The sequence below is a fragment of the Styela clava genome, chromosome 8 (assembly GCF_964204865.1).
Source record: "Styela clava chromosome 8, kaStyClav1.hap1.2, whole genome shotgun sequence".
Classification (NCBI taxonomy): domain Eukaryota; kingdom Metazoa; phylum Chordata; class Ascidiacea; order Stolidobranchia; family Styelidae; genus Styela; species Styela clava.
The window spans coordinates 15,659,223-15,682,383 of NC_135257.1; the positions used below are offsets into that span (position 1 = coordinate 15,659,223).

At 35.0% G+C, this 23,161-nt stretch overlaps 2 protein-coding genes across 3 annotated transcripts; both read right to left on the reverse strand.

Moving 5' to 3' along the window:
- Positions 1-7,403: 7,403 nt before the first annotated feature.
- LOC120345945 (nicolin-1-like) lies at positions 7,404-9,912 on the reverse strand. Its single transcript, XM_039415551.2, has 4 exons — positions 9,733-9,912; positions 9,222-9,323; positions 8,715-8,881; positions 7,404-8,175 (listed from the first exon to the last, which is right to left on the reverse strand). Exons 1-4 carry the CDS (start codon positions 9,910-9,912, stop codon positions 7,941-7,943), a joined length of 684 nt encoding a protein of 227 aa, XP_039271485.2. The 3' UTR covers positions 7,404-7,940.
- On the reverse strand, positions 9,730-16,468 carry LOC120345944 (uncharacterized). 2 transcript variants are annotated; one of them, XM_039415550.2, is made up of 5 exons: positions 16,314-16,468; positions 15,797-15,925; positions 14,262-14,411; positions 13,593-13,646; positions 9,730-10,426 (listed from the first exon to the last, which is right to left on the reverse strand). In XM_039415550.2, the coding sequence occupies exons 1-5, from the start codon at positions 16,317-16,319 to the stop codon at positions 9,962-9,964; spliced, it is 804 nt and encodes a 267-aa protein (XP_039271484.2). In that variant the 5' UTR covers positions 16,320-16,468; the 3' UTR covers positions 9,730-9,961. The 2 variants fall into 2 exon arrangements, with proteins under 2 accessions (XP_039271484.2, XP_077971436.1); XM_078115310.1 differs by lacking the exons at positions 15,797-15,925; positions 16,314-16,468 and adding exons at positions 14,769-14,828; positions 15,228-15,359.
- Positions 16,469-23,161: the final 6,693 nt, after the last annotated feature.

A 23,161-nucleotide genomic window follows, 5' to 3' on the forward strand; every position in this document is an offset into this window, starting at 1 on the left:
TACTGAAGAATGCTTGTAGAATGGTCTGAATTGGAACGATGAAATTAAAATATTGGGTGTTATTCTGTCAAACAAAATGGAGGGTATATACAGCAAAAATTTTCCTCAAATATTAGATAAAGTCAAAAAGCTACTTCAGGTGTGGAAAACAAGAAATTTGACGTTTTTGGGAAGGGTTTGCATTATTAAGTCTCTCATTCTACCCCAGATATTATACCATGCAACTGTTTTACCAATCGATGTTCCTGAAAGTTTTTTGACTGAATTGAATAGAACTATATATGTTTTTATATGGGGTTCAACTTGGGAGCGGATCAAACGAAATACATTGATTGGCCCCAAAGAAAAGGGAGGTGTTGATATGATAGATATAAAAAATTTTATTGTTGCCCAAAAAATTAAATTCATTCAAACACTCTTGAATGAGGAAGTTAATCCAGTGTGGAAATTGATTGAGATGGAAGTGCTTAGCCAATACTGTTTTCAAGCATTGCTTGAAGGAAAATTGAGCTCAAATTCATATGTTCTGAAGCATTTACCTTTAACATCCATACGAAATGTATTTAAAAACTGGTATTTCTGTAAAAATGTGCTTTTTGATTGGAAAATGTCAAATTTTGATCAACCTATATGGTACAACAAAAGTATTTCTTATGCCAGAAAACAATTTTTTATAAAGTCTTGGTATGATCATGGTATAAAAGCTGTAAGACATTTAGCAAATGTGGGTAATTTGTTTACTTATAGAGAGTTGACTGAAAAATATGGCATGCAATATAGTGATGAAGAGTATGTGAATTATTATCGCATCACTGGAGTTCTACCCGATTATTGGTTATGCAATATTGGAAACTGTGTTGATTTTAGTGTAATAAGTGACACTGAAGAGAATGTATGTCATTTTATTTCTGAAACATTCGAATCAGGAAAAGTAAATAAAAGCATCTATAAAAAATTGAACCTTATCAAATTTATACCCCCTGATAAATCAAGAAAAAAATGGACAGATCTTTTGTATTTAGAGAGTGATTTTAATTGGAATAAATTGTATATGGATATCTTTTATTGTACTATTGAAACTAAATTGCAATCTTTTCATGTAAAGCTATTTCATGGTGCCATAGTACTAAACGATAGATTGTATAAATTTAAACTTGTTTCATCAGAGTTATGTGATTTCTGTCATTCGAATGTTGAAACTACTGACCATTTCTTCTATGATTGTATAGTTGTCCAACAGTTTTGGGAATTTCTGAACATGTGGATATATTCAAAAACAGGGATTAATTTTAACTTTTCAAAGAAAGATTGCATGTTGGGATATGTTTGCCAATTCTATAACAAATTGTGTAATTGTATACTTCTTACTGCCCGGTTTTATCTATATCGTTGTAAGATACAGAAAAAGAAACCACTGTTCTATGTTTTTACCTCATATCTTCATGAAGTGAGGGAAATTGAGCGGTTCATTGCACATAAAAATGGCAAAATAAAGAAACATTATCAAAAATGGAAAATTTTAGGATATACGCACAATAATTGATTATTTTTATATGATGAATTGTGATTATGTAGTTTCTATGAATATTGATTAATAATGCTGTAGCTATTGTAGATGTATCGATTAACTGTGTTTTATATAATAATAAATATATATAAAAAAAAAAAAAAAAAAAAAAAAAAAAGAATGCTTGTAGAAAGTGAAACATCATATAATATATGTAAAGAAGATGAATATATACGAGTATAAGATCCGTTAATCGCCATTCCAGACGTCAACCTGCAGGATTCATTGTTGGGGTATCTATATATACAAAAAATATTAAAAATATGTTGTGATCGAAAAAGCATAAAATTGCAATAAAGTACTGTAAAACAAAAACTCGAGATATGGTTCATGTGTCACCTTACATAATACACTATATAAAACAAATATTTGCGGTGATTTCATTAAACTTTTGATCAATTCAATTTGCAAGTCAAACTTAAAGGCGCAGTCGGTATAGCAAGATGTTCCTGACTGAAAGACTGTTACGTTGCAAATTTGCTCCGTGTTCTCGCCCGCCAAATACAAATCAAACAACCGACATCTCGCATTTTTGTCAAGAGCAGCGGTTTTCGACCTATGTTGCAGCCCGGAATCACTAATGTAAGATTCCAGAGATTTGAGAATGCACAATAGTTTATATATATATCTATATATATAGATAAATAAAACAGCAAATCAAATAAAACGAAAAGATCTATACTAATTTAGACTCCCTCATTTGAATGGAAACTTACGTAACCTCGGCTGCGTGGCGCTTCGTTCCAAGGGTTAGATACGCTCGCCACCATTTAGGATACATGGATACATTTTTCACAGTTTTTTTATACAAGGTGGTGGACATTAAATTGTTTTGAGGCTTTGCATGCTATTTGTCAGGTTTTACTTTTATATTTGAAATTTAAAATAGAACAATTATTGATAACTTATAAATAAATAACTTTGCTATTGGACACGTAGTCGACTAATGAACTAATAACGTTTTGCTGAAATCATTGTGCTCTTGTATTTGGTCAAACGATACTCTTGTTTGCATAGCTAAAATATATTTTTTGGAATGACCGGACCACGATAACTTTTGAATTTTGTTTACGGACCTTTGGTGGAAATAGTTGAGTAGCCATGGTCTATACTCAAAATTAAGTATTCGAGCTGTGCTTTAAATTCGAATAATATTTTCCCATTTTAAATTATTATTTCAACACTTCAAATTGATGTGAGTAATGTTAGCAGCGAACGAAACTATCAATTATATATAAGTACACAAAAGTCAAATGGCGCCTCAATATGCGATTTACCCATACATCTTTCATCTGATTATTCCAATTCATCGAATGACAATTTAAATCATCACCGTAGTATTTCACACCGGCGCCGACAATGCTTTAGCGGAGCACTAGGTTTGCCAAAAAAAATCGATGAACAAGTGACGAAACGCCACGTGGTTGTGCAATACACTCTAAACCGGCTGGCGAAATACAGCGATTCTACGACTCCAAAAAATTAAAGTAATAGCTCTCTACCAACCTTACGTATATATACACCGAAAATTATTGATATTTCCACTTTAACACGAACAACAACAATAAGCAAGGCTGTCCTTAGGTCCACTTCGTGACTAATCTTGCCAACGATTTCTTCACTCGTATACGTGTATGTGTCGTGACTGTGTGCTTTGGTTCAGATGTAATAAAACCCGATGCATCGCTGATTCAGTACTTACGTGGTGTTAAAAGAAGATGTATAGAGAGGTCACATTTTACCACTTTTCGGCAGTCACTCGGCTCTATATCTTATCTCCCCGAAAAGTTAGTTGCTGCTTAGATATTCGGTCACGAGCATAATAAGAACTGACCCTGTCGTACGATTATAGCTTGTGGTCAAGTCAACTCCAAAAAAAAAAAAATTTAATTGGATTGATATTCATATTCCTAAATTTCACTAGTAGCCGGTGGCTACCACGAGTTTACACAGGGCTGTAATCGAATTTGGATAAAATAATTCCCTGAGCATGTGATTATATATTCCGCCTTGTTTGTATTTTGAAATTATATATGGCAGAACGTTTATGTTAGCCCATATATATATATATATATTATAAAATTTCAGATTTAGACGCTAAAAGTTATATTGGATTGAAATTATCAAGGCGACAAGATACCTGAACATATCGACGTCGAAAGGTGATGAAAGGAATCGCATATTTGCCCCCCTCCCCTCCCAGTAACAGAATGATCGATTAAACGAGAATATCAGTCGGAGACCGAAGACTTATCGATCGAAACTGCGGTTTCGATTCATGACTCTATAGTGACACCGTGTGTCCCATCACTAATTAATTAATAACTCGCTAATTATACGACATAATTCATCCAAAATCAATAGGTCTTCTGGTCCAAGATATGATGAATGCACATGCAGATTCAACCACGCCTTCGTGAGATATCGCGTGCATCTAACAGACAAACAGACAAATACCTTTCAACATACTTACCGATCTAAAGATCGATTAGTAATAAATCAGGTTGGTCCAAACCGCGGCCCGCCGACACATTCTGTGCGCCCGCAGAACAATTTTAGCGTACGCTACTAAGCCATTGGCAGATATTTGTATTTATTAGCGGAACAACTTTGATTTATTTTTATACTATTCCAACTGGGAATAGTCTTTTTTTCTGATCTCGAAGTCGGGATTGATGTTTGTCACAATAACGGAATTTTATTGTTGTATCTATAAACGTCAAGACGAAGCTATATGGGAATGACGTTCTGTGATCGGTAAAAGGGGAATGAATCGTCTTGTGCAGACATGACCAAGCCGATGAGATGAGCTTGAGTCAAGTAACTCCTGATTTGAAGAGACGTTTAGTGCCTTTTTAGTCAAAATATTCCTCTATTTTCAAGCGTTGGTCATGTGACAGCAGTGACGAACCGCAGAGCGGACTTTATATAATTTCCCTAAAAAAATGATTAGAACGATAAACTCTCCTTCTTGAATATATATTTAAAGTGAGTGAACTCGCGACGTTTTGATCACTTTTGGGTTTTCTCGGACTGCGGTCCGCGAAACCTCCTCAACAGTTTTTGCGGTCCTTCAACCTCGGACCACCCTGAACTAAGTATTACTATAATCGAACAGGATTGGTTGCCGGACGAGACATAGTTCGCCCTATGATTAAGCTGTCTTGCCCACAACGTTCTCTCTATGTTGCGCAGCTGCGCCGCCGCGCTGCTGGCCAAGAATTCCCGCGCAGTACTTCCGTTCTGCTGCGCATTGCACAAGTAGGCTATGTGTTCGTTTAAAATGTTGTGTTATTCCTAATTTTCCGCGCAGACCTTTTATTTGAAACTCACATGGCCTTCTATTCCGCGCAACTATGCAAGCTCTTAGAGGGAACGTTGTTGCCCACTACACTCGTTCTTATCAGAATCGTTCAAAAGGGGCTAAATTAAAACAGATTGCAGCCACTTTTATAGGTAGAATATGTACATTAGTGTTTGAAACAGTGGTCGGCAAACTTCATGTACTTGCGGGCCAAATATACACATTTCCAGCAGCGTGCGGGCCACATTGATTTCCGCCGATTCCCGATTTCCAAATTATTGCGCAGTCGCCCCTTCTATTGCTGTGTTTGAGTGACAATGAGACGTGTATGCGACGTTTATGGACACGTAGTGGACATAGCGATCGTTTCAATATTATGTTGTTGTTCTTGTTCTTTGACACGTTTTTAAAAAGTCGCTTTTCTCTTTGATTACTGGACTAATTGCTATGAAATTTTCAGTGGTTAAAGATAAAAATTCAGAAGGCTATTACTTTTTTTTGTTGCTATGACGTATCAAAATTATTGCCATTAGTTGGCGCTACGTGTCCATATATTTGAGCATAGCTTTCTTGTTCAATATATTATCAAACAATACATTGCTCATATTTACTTTTTATCAATGTGATGTTGTTTCTGTGTCATGACCAAAGCGTTAAAGTCAATTGGAAATTCGTTGCCACGCAGTACTTCGTTCAAATGACGATCTGACAAGCGAGTACGAAATTTATTCATAGTGCAATGCACTTTATATGAAGCTGCTCACAGCAATGTGTGCTTCTGAACGTGCACATTGAACGTTTTGTCTCACAGATTAGCAATGGTGCAGCCCCGGGTTTTCAGAACAAGAACAATTGCTCTGAAATTTTCAGTGGTTACAGATAAAAATTTTCTCCGGAAGGTTACTACTTTTATTTATTCCAAATGTTTCTGTTAGCTCTGTGAGATTTGTTTTCGTTTGCTATGACGTAATCGAACGTCTGCGGCCACCGGACGCCATTGTGTGTCCGACTGTGCTGCTTCGCTTGGTGTGAATATATTTGTAGACTGTGATCTAACGGTACGGACGTACGGTAAACCCAAAGTGACTATATAGTATGGATTTGTAGTCACTTTGGGTAAACCGTACTGTACTGCGAACAGACGTGTCCATATATTTGGGCGTAGCTCTCTTGTAATAAGTGCGATGCTGACTTGACATATCAAGAAAACTGGCTTTGAAATGCGCAAGAATGAAAAATATTTTTCTGTCCAAGCACTTTGGAATGTTCGACTTTCGTCGCAAACTCTCCTCCGTTCCCCAGACATTTTTATATTTTAAAAATCAACATACATTTAACCTATAATTACAACCAACGATGTTCATTAAGTTAACTATGGAGAACGGACGCTACTAACTACAAAACAAGCGTGTACAGCAGCACTTGTTACCACATAAATCCATGTGGAGAGAATAATAAATTTAGAATTAATTATTGTTTTATGCATTAAAGGTCGGGTTGTTAGTGGGCCGCAAAAATTAGTTCGCGGGCCGCAGTTTGCCGACTGCTGGTTCAGAACCACCAGATTGAAGTGTGTCGATCAGCCTAAGCGCCTTGAATAACTAACTGTGAGGAGACATCACAACATGAAATGCGATAAACCCATTTTAAAAAGATACTGATTGGAATTGTGTGTTTTCGGCTTCCTTGCACTGTAGTTATAGGCATTATACATGATACGATTTCCAGTTAGTTTTATTTTGTATGCTCGTATGTTATTTTGTAACTATGTCAGGGGCTATGTTCTATTTTCTAGAGAGCCTAAGAGCATCTAATTACCATTTTCAATGATAACCAGCAAATTAAAGTGTATTTGTGTCGGCTAAGCGCATTGGATATCTATCACTAAAATCGATTACCACATGTTATATCACTGAAATCGATTACCGAATACCTAGTGGCAATAAATCCGATTTTCTCATTCTTATCCCTAAATCTTTAGCCTATTTATGTCCGCCCCAATTCTATAAAATTGGGTTAAACTCTGCAAGACATCGATTATTTGGCAATGCAGAGATAGGAAATATTGCACGTGTGAAATGTAAAATTAGTGTGCCTATTTTCAATTCAATTGATAATGACTTCTGCAATATCACATATTCACCTCAAACATTAAACTGTGTCTAATTTAGTTGGATACCTCAAAAGTTGAGGTTCTTCAATCAAATACAAAGTTGTCTACGCATTTATATTAGATGAAATGGACATGCAAAAGGCTCACTTAGCCGATCAAGATCGTTTAGTGCCAGTCGCAAAATGATACCCCTACAATTGTGATGGTAAATTCGTCATGAAAACCATTTCACGACTCTAGCTGTATAATCTGTCTGAACATTTTATCATATTTTGCCATAAAAACGTACGCGTACTTTTATGTTGTTAAGTTTGTCCTAATTTATGCTCGTCTCTCAGGTATCTCTGCATTTTTTTGTTTTGATTATGCCAGAGCGACCAAAATAAAATCAACTGATGGAAATAGTTAGTTAGCAAGCATACTTTTCGTATAATTTAATGCGTTACAAAATTCAAAAAAAAAATGCAACGAACAACAGTGAATCGAAATTGCTATTAGCGGTGTTACATCTTCTGCTTGTGAAATAAACTTATACTCCGCTATAAAATATATGAAACATCGTATATATGTACTATTAATAAATGGTAAAAAAGGTATAAAAAATTTGGTATATGTACAAAGCGGTTAGTTCAGATTGACTCCCTCCTAATAAATGAGTTTGCCTTTTCAAGCATTACTCCAATATAATACGCTGTTTGTTAACCTATTACGGATTATAGTGTAAGAACAATTGTTCGCGAATCATGTGAAATTATCAGACAAATTAGCTTCATTTACCAGGCAATGACGTCACATTGTGCTTGGAATACTAGCCAATAATTCACAGTATTATCGATAAATCACCTGTTTGGTTGAAAATTGAGAAGTCGATGAATTCAAAATTTGATTATTAAATCATTTCGAAAACTTGGAAGATATTCGACTTCCCTTGCTCTACTAGAAAAATATCTCTCAAACTATCCATATGATAGCAAATTGATTTCGTAGCAGCCATCAATATCAAAACGTCCCACAGGAGAATCATTTGTAATTGCACCAGCTTCTGATGATTTTTCAGATAATCCCCATAACTGATGAAGGCGTTTTGATAATTCATCTGGATCCGGTAATCCAGCAATTCTTGCTTGTTCTTTGGGGATTGGTTCATTCTCATCCATTCCAATTCTTGGACTGTCGCCAGCAAGCAACCACCTCAAAATATAGGATTTTCATATTTATGGTGCGTTTCATCCGATTATCAGTTCATGTCAGTTATGAAAATAGTTAACTAGTTATTTACTCAAGATGCATTGACTTGGAGGAAGTTGTAACAGTCTAGCGATTATGTAAAACACTCGACAACGAAGAGTCCACATAATTCTCCCCAAAGGATCCTAGCCTGTGAACCTGTGGGGTTAATCAGGTGGTGGTGGCAAGCATGTTGCTAATACTTAGGTAACCTAAGTGCCAACCTACAGGCCAATTATATAATTCCAAAATACAGATCACAGAACAATGATAAGTTAAGATAGATATGGAGATATTTCATCAACCAGAAACAAAAGATTTGCAACAAAAGGTTGCCAATAGTTAACTTGATCAACCACACTTGATTTACAGTACACGTCTCGTGCAGATTCCCTAATGATCAATCGAGCTGTCTCCTCTACGGTTTCAATTCCTACACCCACGGTAACTTAATATGGTGTGTGAACTGACAAGAAAAAAAGAATAGCATATCATTATGTTACCTTGGTATTGCAGTAGAGAGTTCTTGTACTGCAGGTGGAGGAAATAATTTAATTTCATCCAATCCAAAACTTTTCCAACATGGAGAAGGTTGCCTCATTAAGATTCGTAACACAGCTACATATTCCAAAGAGAATCGAAATCTGCTCGAAGCTATGGAAAAGAAACTCTGAAACAACAAGAATAACAGAATTATTAAAGAAATCATCACATCCTAGATGAGGTGTGGGGTTTTAACCCTTTTCCAATGCCGACATAGTTCAGCTAACTACTGGGCACCCACAACTTGTCCCAAAAGAATATCATGGCCTCTGAAAATGAAGAAGAACTTTAGATAAACTTTGAATTAGGTTTACGTTTTATCAAACAATGATCCTTTGGAATTAGATATCGGTAAATCATATTATCATGATACCTTTTTGAAATTCTGCTTATCAAAGTACCTGAGAAATTTAAAAGTATCGAAATATTAGAACAAGGAATCTTCAGAAAATTTATTTTCCACTTACCTGGCTGCAATTTTCAGAGTGTGGATTCGGCATTAGCTTCATCTTTTTCATTGCTCTCTTCCATATTGTTGTTGTTTCACCGCCTTTTATTGTCTTTTTTATCTCCAAAAAGAAGATTTGGTTACAAAGTTTGAAACCAAATTAGGGAAATATAGTTTGTTTGTGCAAAGAGGGCATGAACTCACAACTGCATGAAGAATCCTTTGGTGAGTCCAACTAAATATCTTCCTGCTCATAACCATTACATATTTTAAATCCTAATGGAGGCCAGACCAAAACAATAATAATTTACTTATCCTACTACATTATGAAAGATTTATTTTGAATCTGAAATAATGTATACATTCAAGATGGTATTCACAGTGAAAGAGGGCATTGTTGGGATGAGCCTAAAACTTATCAGCAATTAGCGAGACTTTATGACCTAATCAGCCATACTATCATAAGTAGAATTAATATGAACAAATTCAATGTACATTGAACATACTTAGTCAAACCCACACCATCATACCTTGCACATGATAGAGACATAAGCTGTGTAGTTGTTGCGAAAAGTTACCGATCCAATATCTACAACACCCATGTTGGGAAATGTTACATCAATCACCGAACATCCGGAATTTATGTCCGAACCGCCAATGTTGATAACTTGAGGTGATTTAAATGTACAAATAATAGGTTTTGTTGACATCTTGTTTTTAGAATTTATACAGTGGAAAGAAAAAATAAATTATAGTTTCTCAAACTCCTTCAGTTGTCACAAAACGGTTTAAAACTGGTGGACGTGATGAATTTACAGACTCAAGACGCCGAGGCGAATGTCGGATGGATGGATATTCTGATGGTGGGTATTGAAAACGTCCTCCTGCTCTTGGGTCTGGGCTGGAGTATCCAGGAGTTCGTGATGAAGGCCTGGTTATTGAGTATGGACCTAAAGGACTGGAACCAGAGTAAGGATATGATTCCCCACTTCTGGTTGGTATTGGTCCTGAGGGGTAGGGATAATTAGGATACGGTGAGTTTGGATCAGGAGGATACGGATACTGTTGCTGTCCTTGTGTTGTTGCTTCCCCGTCTCGACAGCTTATTGTGCAGCAAAGACAGTGAATTTCACTGCACTCTGGTTTCTCACACTGTATCGCAGGACAATCACAACATCCACAGGATATACCAGAACAGGAGCAACCGGTATCTGCACAGCAAGACTGTAAAAGTTGATAGAACAATGAACAAAGTGGTGAACGATCATTTTCATCCTGATCTTCCAATTGTTACTGGATTATTTTTGATTGTGACATTCAATGTAAATATACAGAGGATCTACGAAATGTATTTTTATAGATTGAACCAAATTGAGATGATACAGTACAAACTGTTCTCCTGCTTTCATACTGGTGATCAGTCATTAGTGGTTAATTTTTTTGAATTTATAGGCCATATTTTCAGATTAGCGTACTACTTCATTTGAATGCCAAAAAGATAAAAAACAGTTTCCATAAAAATCACTTCTAATACAAGTCAAACAGTGTTATTTAATATTCTAAAATATTTGAAATAGAGATCAAATAAAACGAATCTTTATATTAAAATAAATGTAGAAGCAAGAATTTGTACTAAAACTCATGAAAATTTATTAAATATCTAATTGAAGCATGGATCACTACAATAAAAGAAGGCATCATAGAACCGCTAATGCATTCATGATACAAAAGCATGTTAAATAAATGAGAAGGAAGATGGTCATTTGTGTATATATGAAATATGTTTATAAAATTCATTTTAACTTAAATGACTAATGGCTGCTACAAAGTCATGATCTATGTGAAATATTAAAGTGTAAGATAAAACATACATTACAGATTCTCAAATTTTATTCCCTGGTTTATCTCATGGCAAATTCCAAGAGTGAAATTTATCACAACTATATAGATTCCGGTGTGTTGCAAGTGAACTATTATAAACATCAACCATGCTATAATAAACATCTATTCTATAATAGAGTACTTTGCAACAGTCAACACCATATATCATGGTTTTGCTGCACGATGAACTACCGTACTCCACAAAATAAAAATATGCCAGAGTGTGTAAATAGAAATATTTCCATGAAGGCTGAGCTCGTAATAAATAGTGAGAAATGTAAAGTAAGAAGTGAAAGTTTTCAATAACAGGAGTGACTGATAAGATTCACAGTGCAGAATAAGAATGATAAAAGTTACAATTGTAATTAAGAAGATATCGGTGATCGTGAACAAGATAAAACAAAGTGCTTTCCAGCATTCTTAAACACAGAGCACACCACACCTTAGAGGTGAAGGTTTCAATTTGTAATTGAAGCTTCTTTGTAAAAATAAGCATAAGAATTCAAATAGTCAATACTGCTATTATCATTTTGAAAATGAATCTGGACTCACATTTGGCATATGATATATCACAGTATCGAAAATTAGTCAAATTTGATTTCTATATGATCATGAATATCCCTACAACATACTGCTACTACCTTTGCGCTATTTTTATTTTGACATCTTTGACACATGGGGCAAATTTTACAAAACATAAATTATCATGATCTGACTTCTTCGGAAAATAACAATACATGAAAACACCTTTACTTTTCCATACAGTACCAGAAATGTTTCAGCTGCCATCAGTACTAAAATGGCATTCAATATGTCCCACAAGATTTAGTAAACATTTATTTGTTCCATAATGCACTGGTGTATATAAATGTATTGACCAAACTGGATTGACTTTTTTGGTCATATATACTAAAACAAACAATTAACTACATTTTCCAATAATGATAATTCTGAAGCTAATGATTTGTTAAGCTGTAACATGCATGATTATTACTCACAAAATTTAGTAGAATCGACATTCAAATTTCATGTACTGAGCGCTGATTCACTAGCCCAATGAACTAAAACACCAAATTTTAACTGAGAATGTTGGAAAACACTACATAAATTGCTATTCCAACACATTCCCAGCAAAGGCAGATCATGTAAATTTTAGCATATTAGACACTAAAATATCACAACTGAACTCCTATTTAGAATTGTAAAAATAGCAAAAAAAACAGAAACAGCTCCATGATCGTCCTAGGAAATCATATTTGTTCAGAACAAGGCCGCTGAATAAGCAGTAACTGACATGTTGGTGGGTGTGAAACTTTACTGGTAATGTCCCAACTCCTAGATATAGTCTACCCAATTTATCACATCCTTTGGGTGATATGGTGAATTGGGTTTGAACCGAAGATTTCCAGTCTTTGTACTTACCATACTTTTTCTCCATTAATATTAAAAATTTATTATTAATTATTTTTAAATCTATCAAACTTGAACTCTAGAGAAAAGAATAATCTAAGATTACTTGATTGACAAAATCAACTACGCTAGTTAGCTACATTAATCTAATATTAATGAAAACACACCAAGCAAATATTAATTGCCATATGCCAATGCTAATATTCTAATGTTGAAAGCACTGATTGTTAAATATAGCAATAAAAAGACAAATATAAAAAAATGTTCAGCATAATGGAAATGTTTTGAGCTGACATGCTGTTAGTAATCAACCCACGGCACTGCAAACACTACATTCATACCAGAGGTTGTTATCACCAGATGTAGTTATCGAAGTTGAACCTCAAAGCAGAGGCAGTTTACACGATCGCAGTCAGGGCTTTGACAGGCACAGGCACACTCAATGCAGCTGCAGACCTGCGGCTGTGTGTCAATGATAGGTATAGACATGCATATAATAGAAACAAACGCCATTTTGCTTCAAATCTGTTTATTTTATTATGGCAAGAATAGAAGTATGGCTTTGAAGAGAAAATGTTGTTTATATCATGCTCCAAACATGGTTATTGGATAAATGATACCGGTATATTTAAAAATTAAAAAAAAAATTGTTAACAGATTTCTTATCTTATTATCTTCTTTATTATCTTATGTAAATATATATACCGTAAATAATATGAAAGTTTCCAGCTGTGATTATATTCCAATCATATCCAACTTGAATAGTCACAAGCAAAATTTGAACGGTTTCGCATGCCTAACTATATCATGATTTATTAATAAAAAAAATTCTGGCGTGGTAATCCTTTACCAGTGGTAATGTTAACCGATAAGCGATGACGGGCATAATATATAAATTTTCACAGTGAAGGCCTTGTAACTTTTCTCTATTTCATTATAGGGCTCAGAAAAATAGAAATATGACACAGAAGTACATAAATTCATATATTTATCATTTTTGCAATGACAAAAAATATGAAATATATGTAAACAAGTATAAGACATAAATTAAAGAGAAATAGTTAATTTGAATAATTAGGAGAAATAGCAAAATTCTTACATTATCACTTTGCTCACAAAGTCCACAGGTCAGACAATCTCCAATGTCACAATGCTATACAATTGAAAATATGTGTGAGTAAAGATACCAATACACAAATTAACAAGGGAGAAATACTGAAATATGAGGACACAAAGATCCCATGGTAGGCTACATCAGTATTCACAAATTTTTTGAACCACATAACACATTTTATATCACAAATTTTTGTGGAACACCAAATCAAAATCAAGATTTTTCGGAAATAATCGTCTTTAGGTGTCTGACTTTCATGTTAAATATCTATACACCATAACAAGAGTAATTGATATAACATGCGTTGTGAATTGTGATACCATTGGCAAACTGCCTTCTACTGGAAAATGTTAATGATACATTAAATGGTCCTATGATGTCATAAAACTCAAAATGATATTCGCACAGTGGATTTTCATTATCACTCAACAGACTCGCCTGAAATCAAATAAGTGATCTTCGATTTCCACCTTGATATCCTTCTAAGGTTAGTCAGTTAAATTTAAAAATTGCTCTATAATTATCCTTGTAGCAAAACTAGAGATTAGAGACCATAGCATTTATCGGTCAAGCTATCTTTTTGTCCCTTTTAGCTATCACAATACCATATTAACTCAGTGGATTGTGTTCATGAAGAAAAAATTTACATCTTACTTTTCTGGGTCCACAGATGCTATCACAACAAGTCGTTGCTCCTGGTACACTACAATTGCAAGCTTGTGCAAATGACAAACAACAGTCACAGCAATTGTTTGTGTCTTCTGCTTTCCCACAAACGTTACACTCCGCACAAAATCCACGAGACTAAAAATAAAAGGGACTGAAGAATCATGTACACAAATGGAGAACATTTTATTAAATACCGTAAATTAAAAATATAGGGGCAAAAAAAGTGGGAAGATTATATTTTCAGATATTTAATCAACATAAAAAATATAATTTTAGGGATTCTCACTGTTAATAATATGCCCGTAGCTTTACTGACAATATCTCTTTTCCATTGATTACTGATATAAAGATATTCAAACTAAAACTATTTGATACTAATATTATCCAACTGATGGTCTTAAGCATACTACAAACTTAACATAGTTTAGTACATATTCTCTTTCATTAGGCTTACTGTTACTCAATCTGACTCAGGTACAGAGGTATCATTACCTCTGGATCTTTGTCTTTAAAACAGCAAATTTGGCAAGAACAGCAAACAGGATCTAAAGGCTAAAAATCATCATTACTTTACAAAATTATTCATGATATCTGACTAATTTTAGAATGGACGCTTTCAATTCTTTGGCACTGATGGGAGCCCTATCTGAAATTCAATTATCAAGTATGATCGTTTTATTATCCATTTTCTCAAGTAACATTTTCGATGTACAAATGTATCATTTCTAACACTAGTATAAATGACCTAAATATATAAAACTATCTCTGTTGACGATCGTTTGAATAACATTTTCAACATTGATGTAGAAATAGATCGCTTTCATTTCTAGTATAATTGACTTACATATATAAAAACAGCTCTTTGCGATCATTTTTTATATCATAGAAGACATGATAAGATTTAGGTTTAGTATATCCTGCTTGATAAATGAACTTTACTGTATCTATAACCTGAAAACAACTGTTGACTGACAACCAACAATTCTCCTCTGTATAACCAACACAACATAAACACCTTGCACAATCGGAGTATTCTTCTTTATAGTTATCCTGCTTTAAAAATAGCATCTAACTGAGTTTAAAATATTCCTAATTATTGTTATGATAAAAAGTCTTCTCAAGACAACTCTCAATAACAAAAGAACTAAATGAACAATGGAATTGTGTGCAAAACGGTACTGCTGAATGCTGCATTAATCAATATAAAAAGATGATAATTAAAACATAATTAATCATACTAGTTTGGAAGACTAGAATTATTGACTTGACTCGAGTTGGGCTCAAGTGAGCATGTACTCGGTGTCTCGGATGACTAAACTTGCGACTCAGGGTTTGAATAATTCTACCTAATGTAACACTGGTGCATACACTGCTTCTTGTGTAGTATCTCTCGAATGAAACTACGGTAACTGTTTTTTCAAGTGCAATATTAATTTTGAGGGCAAAATCTTGTTGAATTTGAAAAAAATGTATGTTACAAGTTATATACCAAGCAACATTGATAATCGAACATAACTTACCACAATACACTGTCGAATAAATATTGCAACAATAAAAAATGCGAGATATGCAAAGACACAGATGATAATAATAACTGGAGTATCAAGTTGAGATGATGTTGCAACTGTCGTGGTAGGAATTGTTATCGGCTAGAATAAAAAGAAAATTAACATTGTATCAAATCATCATACAGAAGACAGAGAAAAAACAGAGCAAAATGATTGAAAATTCAAATAATATGTTGACTCAACCAGAGGTGTTCAAATAAATAGACTATCCAATAAAATTAAGTTTGGATACAGCTGAATTTTAGATTAGTCAATTCCTTAATTTCAGTAATAATTTTATGAATATTTCTTTTTTCAATTTAGCCAATTGACATTCAGACAAAATAGACTTCCATTCAATTTTTAAAATCTGTGGATAACTAAATGAAAACAAGTTTGTGTAAAATTTTTTGCCTCGTCAATTTAAATCATAAAAATCTAGCCATATATTAAAGTCTTAATTAGCATAATAACATAAAGTAAAACTCACCGCCATTTAACTCACGAACAGTAATTTGCCCTCATCATCAATTCAAAAGCCCATGAAAGATGAAATTAAAATTTTTCTGTACGTTTTATTTTTCCATCACATATTTTATTAACAAATCGAGTATTTGAACATAAATAAAAAATAATGTTATTTTCTATTTGCACTTTTTCTAATCCAGATCCCAAACAAAATACACAACTTTATTTTGAAAACAATCAAGAAATTCAGAATTAAACCATGAAGGTAGGTACAGAAAAAATGAGTCAGGAATATTTATTTAAAAATACAAGCACAAAAACCGAAAATAGTAGATTTCTATCACACAAACACCAGAACATGTATGGTGCGGTACCGCTTTTTCTTGATTAACACCCTCCATCTTACATTCTGTACGTTTTGAACCCTATCTAAGGTTTTGTTTGCTCTCCTGATTTCATAATCAGTTTTTAGTACTTATCGATTTTAATCGGTAAGTATGTTGATAGGTATTTGTCTGTCTGTCTGTATGTATGTCTGTTAGATGCACGCGATATCTCACGAAAGCGAGATTGAATCTGCTCCAGATTTTGCATGTACATTCATCCTATCTCGGACCAGGGGCCTATTGATTTTGGGCAAATTATGCCGTATAATTAGCGAGTTATTAATTGATCAGTGATGGAACACAAGGTGTCACTATGGAGTAAGAGCGATGTTTTGGGGGATCCCCTAACTTTCGATGGATAAGTTTTCGGTTTCTGACCAAAATCTGATCTCGTTTATTCTGTTATTTGGTTTTATCAATCATTTTATCGCCTGTTATGCTGATTATGGAGTCAAAATAAACTTTTAGGGTAGGCCTACTTTCAAACTTTTACTTTTAGCATGAAGTCATATATGATATCTGTCCAAACATTTGAAATTGGTTGACGATATCTGTTTCTCAAATTCAGAAATTTTTAATACAATAATAAATATTCCTCTTACTACTTCAGTATGGCACACTATACCAATCGGGTGACATTGTACCCATTAAGAGAAACCCATTTTACAGATGATCAGACACCCCTCCTTTGGGAGACGTCTAGACATTGTTGTCCCTCAATATCGGTAATAATACAGTATAATGAAGTTGTGCAAAATACTACAAAAAAGCGCAATCTAGTAACGTCATCATTGAATTCCCTGGGAAAAAATAATCTGATCTACCTAAGAAAAATTTTTTTTACCGTAGCATTCGAGAGTTATTAGCAAAAAACGGCAATTTTGGCCATGTGACAGCTGCAATTAATTTAGATTATTATTGAGACAGGCATGGCGCGATATGAAGCATCTGACGTGGTCCCAGACACCCCTCGTTTGTGAGACACATAGAGTGTTTGTTTTATTGAGCCAAATGGAGGGAAATTCTTGGAATTTGGATAGTGTGCTGTACTGTACTTACTGAATACAGCGCGAAACACCGCAAAACAGAGGGAAACAGCGCAAAACAGTGGGGAAACAGCGCAAAACAGAGGGAAACAGTGTGAAGCAGAAAAATTTGTTTCGGGGCACCTTGTTTTGAGTTGGAGTACCACGGCAGCAAATTAAAAACACAAACCAACGTATGTAGCCAGTAATGCTGTAATGGAAGGTCTGCCCCTGCTGGTGACACATTTTGGGTACCATAATTTAGAACATTTTTCATATGGATATGGTTGGCTTTAGGCTTAGATAAAAAGGGATCTCCAGAAGTATGTGCACCAAGATGGCGCACAACCTGAAAATAGTATGTGTGTGTAGCAGATTCGGGTTGTGCGACATATTGCTGCACATACTTCTGGAGCACCAAAAAGGTAGATAAAATTTCGCATGATGACCTATAATGCGGTACATAACCTTGTAAATATACGGTACCGGAAATAGCGCCATAAAACCATGGCGAGAAGAGCTGTGGTTCTTTGGTGGCAGGAGGTGGTAATGACTGCGTCACCTGTTTTGCGTTGTTTCCCTCTGTTTTGCGCTGGTTTCCTTCTGTTTCGCGCTGTTTTCCTCCGTTTTGCGCTCTTTGCGGTGTTTCGCGCTGTACCGGTACCGGTATTCAGTACCGGTAAGTAGTACAGTAGTAAGACCCATAAATATTGCATACCTTATTTAAGTACCGGTACATGTACTTTGAAGATTCAACAGTCTTTTTATTCAGTCATTACCACTAGGAATACGGGTAGTCTACATCATTGCCAAATTCACGAAACCACTTATACTCCAGCACCACTGGTACCGTACCGGTACCGTACTTCCGAGAGAAACATGGGCGCTCTATGTATGAAATTTTGACGATTGCGAGTTCGTTGTTACCGCTACCGGCACGTTTTTCTGATGTACCGGTAGTGAAATAAACTTACCGTTGAAAATGACGGTACCGGTAGCCTTTCCGGAAGTTTTAACCATTAAAATATGGAGTCGAAATGAAGAAAAGTCAAGCTGACAATATTTATCCACCACTCCGCAATTACAGGAAAAAGGTAAATACAAAAGGTTTACATCGTAAATATAGCGGTTGACTAACCTTAAAATGGAGTATTGTTTGAACCTTTTATCTCAGGGTGGGGGCTGCGCAATATCGAATACGGTATATTTTTTATTCGAATCGGATAATTTCTAAAATCTAACCGAATATTTTTGCGCAATCTTGCTTCTGTCTTCACAATAAAAACAAGAGAGCTATGCTCAAATATATGGACACATAGCGCCACCCAATGGCAATAATTTTGATGACGTCATAGCGAAAAAAAAAGTAATAGCCTTCTGGAGAAAATTTTTATCTTTAACCACTGAAAATTTCAAAGCAATTGGTCCAGTATTCGAAGAGAAAAGCGATTTTTTAAAAATGGAGACGGAGACAAATAACAACAAGAGAGCTATGCTCAAATATATGGACACGCAGCGCCACCCAATGGCAATAATTTTGATGACGTCATAGCTAAAAAAAAAAAAAGTAATAGCCTCCTGAAGAAAAATTTTATCTTCAACCACTGAAAATTTCAAAGCAATTGGTCCAGTATTCGAAGAGAAAAGCGACTTTTTAAAAACGTGTCAAAGAACAACAACATAACATTGAAACGATCGTTATGTCCACTACGTGTCCAAAAACTCACTTTGATCCTGTACGTGCAATTCGGTGATCGTACATTTGAACCCACGTACATTTGAATTTTGAACCCATGTGTATATGGGCCATTCCAAGCAAAAGTTGAATTCCATCAATTTTTTAAAAAGTGTAGTGAAATTATTTTTTTTTTACTTTTGATATCAAAAGACATTGGAATTTTATTGGACTGCATTCATTTCATTGAACAATTTAAAATTTCACCCAGGTTTTTGATGGTTTTTAAAAAATGGCCTGAAATGTATAAATTTTGGTATAATTGACATATTTTGTGATGATTCCTGACACAAAGTGTTTGATTGTGTGGTACAGTTATTTCATATGGAATTGACGCACTGGATTTAAGTTAATAAAGTTTAAATATTTGCAGTGCTGTAGAACATTTCTTCACCCATTTAACGATTTATTACCAGAATTTTAAGAGATGATAGATGCCGCTATTCCGAAGTGGAAAAATGTCCTGTAGTGTCACGTCCTGTAGTGTCACTTACAATATGCACATTATTGGCATGGCTTTACAGTGTTACATTAAGTAACTTGAGCAACACATAGAGGGGTAGTTCAGCTACTGCACCAAAAAATATTATGGGCTCCTACTGTACCATCGCGAAAATTTACAGCACAACACAACGTACTGTTAGTGCATGGTGGATTTGCCGTCCTGTAGTGTCACGCTATATTTTACTATATTTTTTTTTATCTACCAAGTAAGGTTGGGTGTAACTTTTGTGCAATTTTTTACATATTCAATAAAGCAACTGATTGGACAATGAAACAAAACATGTAGCTGAAAATGTGAAAAATATATTGAATCTAACAACATGCAAAATTTCTGGAATTGTCCCGTAGTGTCACTTGGAATAGCCCATATTCGCGGGTTCAATCTACAGTATATGCGGGTGCTAAACCCATGGGTGAGGACAACAACTAACATACCGGGTGAGGGATAGTATGGGTTCAAATATCCGTAAAACAACAAAAAATTCATAGGTGCAATAGTATGCCGGTGCAATCGTCGTTGGTTCAAATGTACGTGGGTTAAAATGTAATGGAACCGTGCAATTCCATCTAAAATACCCCTGAAATTTTGCATAAGTTTGTTATCAGAGGTGTCGCTGCTTGAAGACCTTCGTAGGTCCCTCGCGACTCCGGTCACGCAAAAACATGATTAGTACTGTAATTTATTCATTATGTCACTTTATGTTTGAACGTGTTTTTTTGTGATGACAAAATAAACGATTGATTGATTGATTGATTGATTGATTGATTGAAATAGGAGACCACATACCTTACGTCATACTGGTCAAAAAATCTACAAGCCTCGAAAACTTTTTTGAGCGTTGAAAGTTGAGAATTACACAAAGACTCTCGATATTTTATTTACTCAAATCCAATGAATTTGGGTTTAATAGAGCAAGCAACGCCGTTTATTTTAATTCTATTATCATTCGTCTCAACATTTTTTGTGTAATTTTGTTTTAGCAAAGTATAAGTATATATATGAGGGTATTTGTGTTCAGTCGATCACTTGACGGCCAAGGTGTAGAGTAGATAGAGTAGGGTTGCCATACCGTCCGGAAAATTCCGGACATGTCCGGAATCTAGGGTTAAATTTTGCGTCCGGAAGGAATTTTAAAAAATGCTCAAATGTCCGGAATACTACTGCATCTGCAATCGTAATGTGCACACTGCTAATACAGAACATTGTTATTTCGTACCGTGCGCATATTTTTACTACGAGGTTGTATGGAATTTTAATATAACAGAGCGTTTTCCTTATCAATGGTGTTAAAGTTGCAAACGTCTATGAGAGATGCTTGGAGTACCTGTGCAAATGGATGAAACCAATGGAAGAGTTTACTTGTTTCAAATGGATAACCTTGAACGAGATACCAAGGCCGGCGAAGCTTCACTGGATTATAGTAACAAAACAGCTGTTTTAACGATTATATTCTTTACGTAACAGAATTAATTTTGCGACACGCGTAGGCTAAATTATGTTATAACCTAACAAGTATATAATTCACAATTGCGCGTTTAATGACCCTATAATTTAATTATAATTACACAAATGGAACAAAACGCAGAAAAGTTGATGCTTAGCGCAAATGGTTTAATGGTGCAGAAAATATTCAAATGGTCAGTCTTCGTGCGCTGCTCTAAATTTAACTTCTGATCTGTGTGAAAAAGTGTGATTCATCGGCTATCCGTTCGGTTTTCAACATTCTAAAAATATGAGGCCCGCCAATGACTTGCAACCTTTGGTTTTGGCCCGCGAGCGACAAAATGTTGCCGACCCCGATGTAAAGCCTTGCCTGGAACATCTGATTAGTAAACGGGTTGATGTGTACGATGATAAATGCTTTGACCGATTCTGTAACTTGAAGCAGTTTGTTGAAAGTTACCTACAAGACGAAGAATTTATTAAACTGCCAACGCATAAGAAATGGTGCAAATATTTCGATCAGTCTACGAACATCACATGCCACGCCGAAATTTTAAGGATTGAACTGTTTTTCTTTGCTGTTACATCCCACAATGCCAATGTAGAGAGAGTCTTTTCACTGATGCAAAGTCAGTGGACTAAAGAGAGAAACAAGTTGCGACTATAAAAGGCATGTTGACTCTCCAATATAATTTCAAAGATATGCACTGCAGTGAATTGTTTTCATTTTTGAAATCAGACAAGAAGAGAATTAGATCTTCAGAAAAATATGCATGGTCAGAAGAGTAAATTTGTAGTGATTGATTGTCTTTTATTTGTTTTAAGCATGTAATTGCTGTTCTTCCGTTTCGGCACAATCTAATTCTTATTCTTATTTTTCACTCTGAAGTTGAGATTTTTTCAGTCGACGGCCCGTAGCTATATTTAGAGTGTGCCTAGCTGCCTGGTGTGAGATTCTGCTTGTGACTGAAGACAATACTTTTCATTTCGGTAGCTGGCGCTTTAGCATGAGTATCGTACAACGTTAGCATGAGTATCGTACAACGTTTGCAGCCTTAGCATTTCGGTAGCGCATATATATGGTATCATGAAAATAGGGACCTCCAGAAAGAAGTATGCTCACCAATATGGCGCACAACCTGAGCATAGTTTTTGTGTACCGGTTAGGACTAAGGTTGTGCGACATAGTCATGCACTGTCCGGAATTTTGCTTTTTGAAATATGGTAACCCTAAGATAGAGTAATCAAACTTTGGGTGTTTTTGCACGGTGTGATAATTTCTTCTGTGTACCAATCAGATTATCCCTTAGATCGTCTAACTATCACTATATAATGACAATTTCTCCCAAAAGCATTTTGTAATTATTAGTTCAGCATGTTCCCCTTCATCCAATCATTGAAACATCTACACGCAGATTTATTCTTAGTTTTTCAGGTTACGTCACAATGATTAAATTAAAAAAAGACTCTCATGAAGTGATCCTGTGAAATAACAATCTTATCCCTACATCTCTGTCTAACGCCAATATCTAAGAATGGAAAAAAAATTACTTACACGCTTGGTAACCAATTTATTCTCATACCCTATTGTCCTACTTTGCTTTAATTATAGTAACTTATACTGTTACCGGTAACTTTAAGTATTTATTCAAACTGGACTATAATTTGGCAATAATTGGCTCTAATTTGGTAAATGAAGTGATCTAGCCCAGTGGTTCCCAACCTTTCTACCCTGGCGGACCGGTAAAATTAAATAAAATGTACTCGCGGAACGGC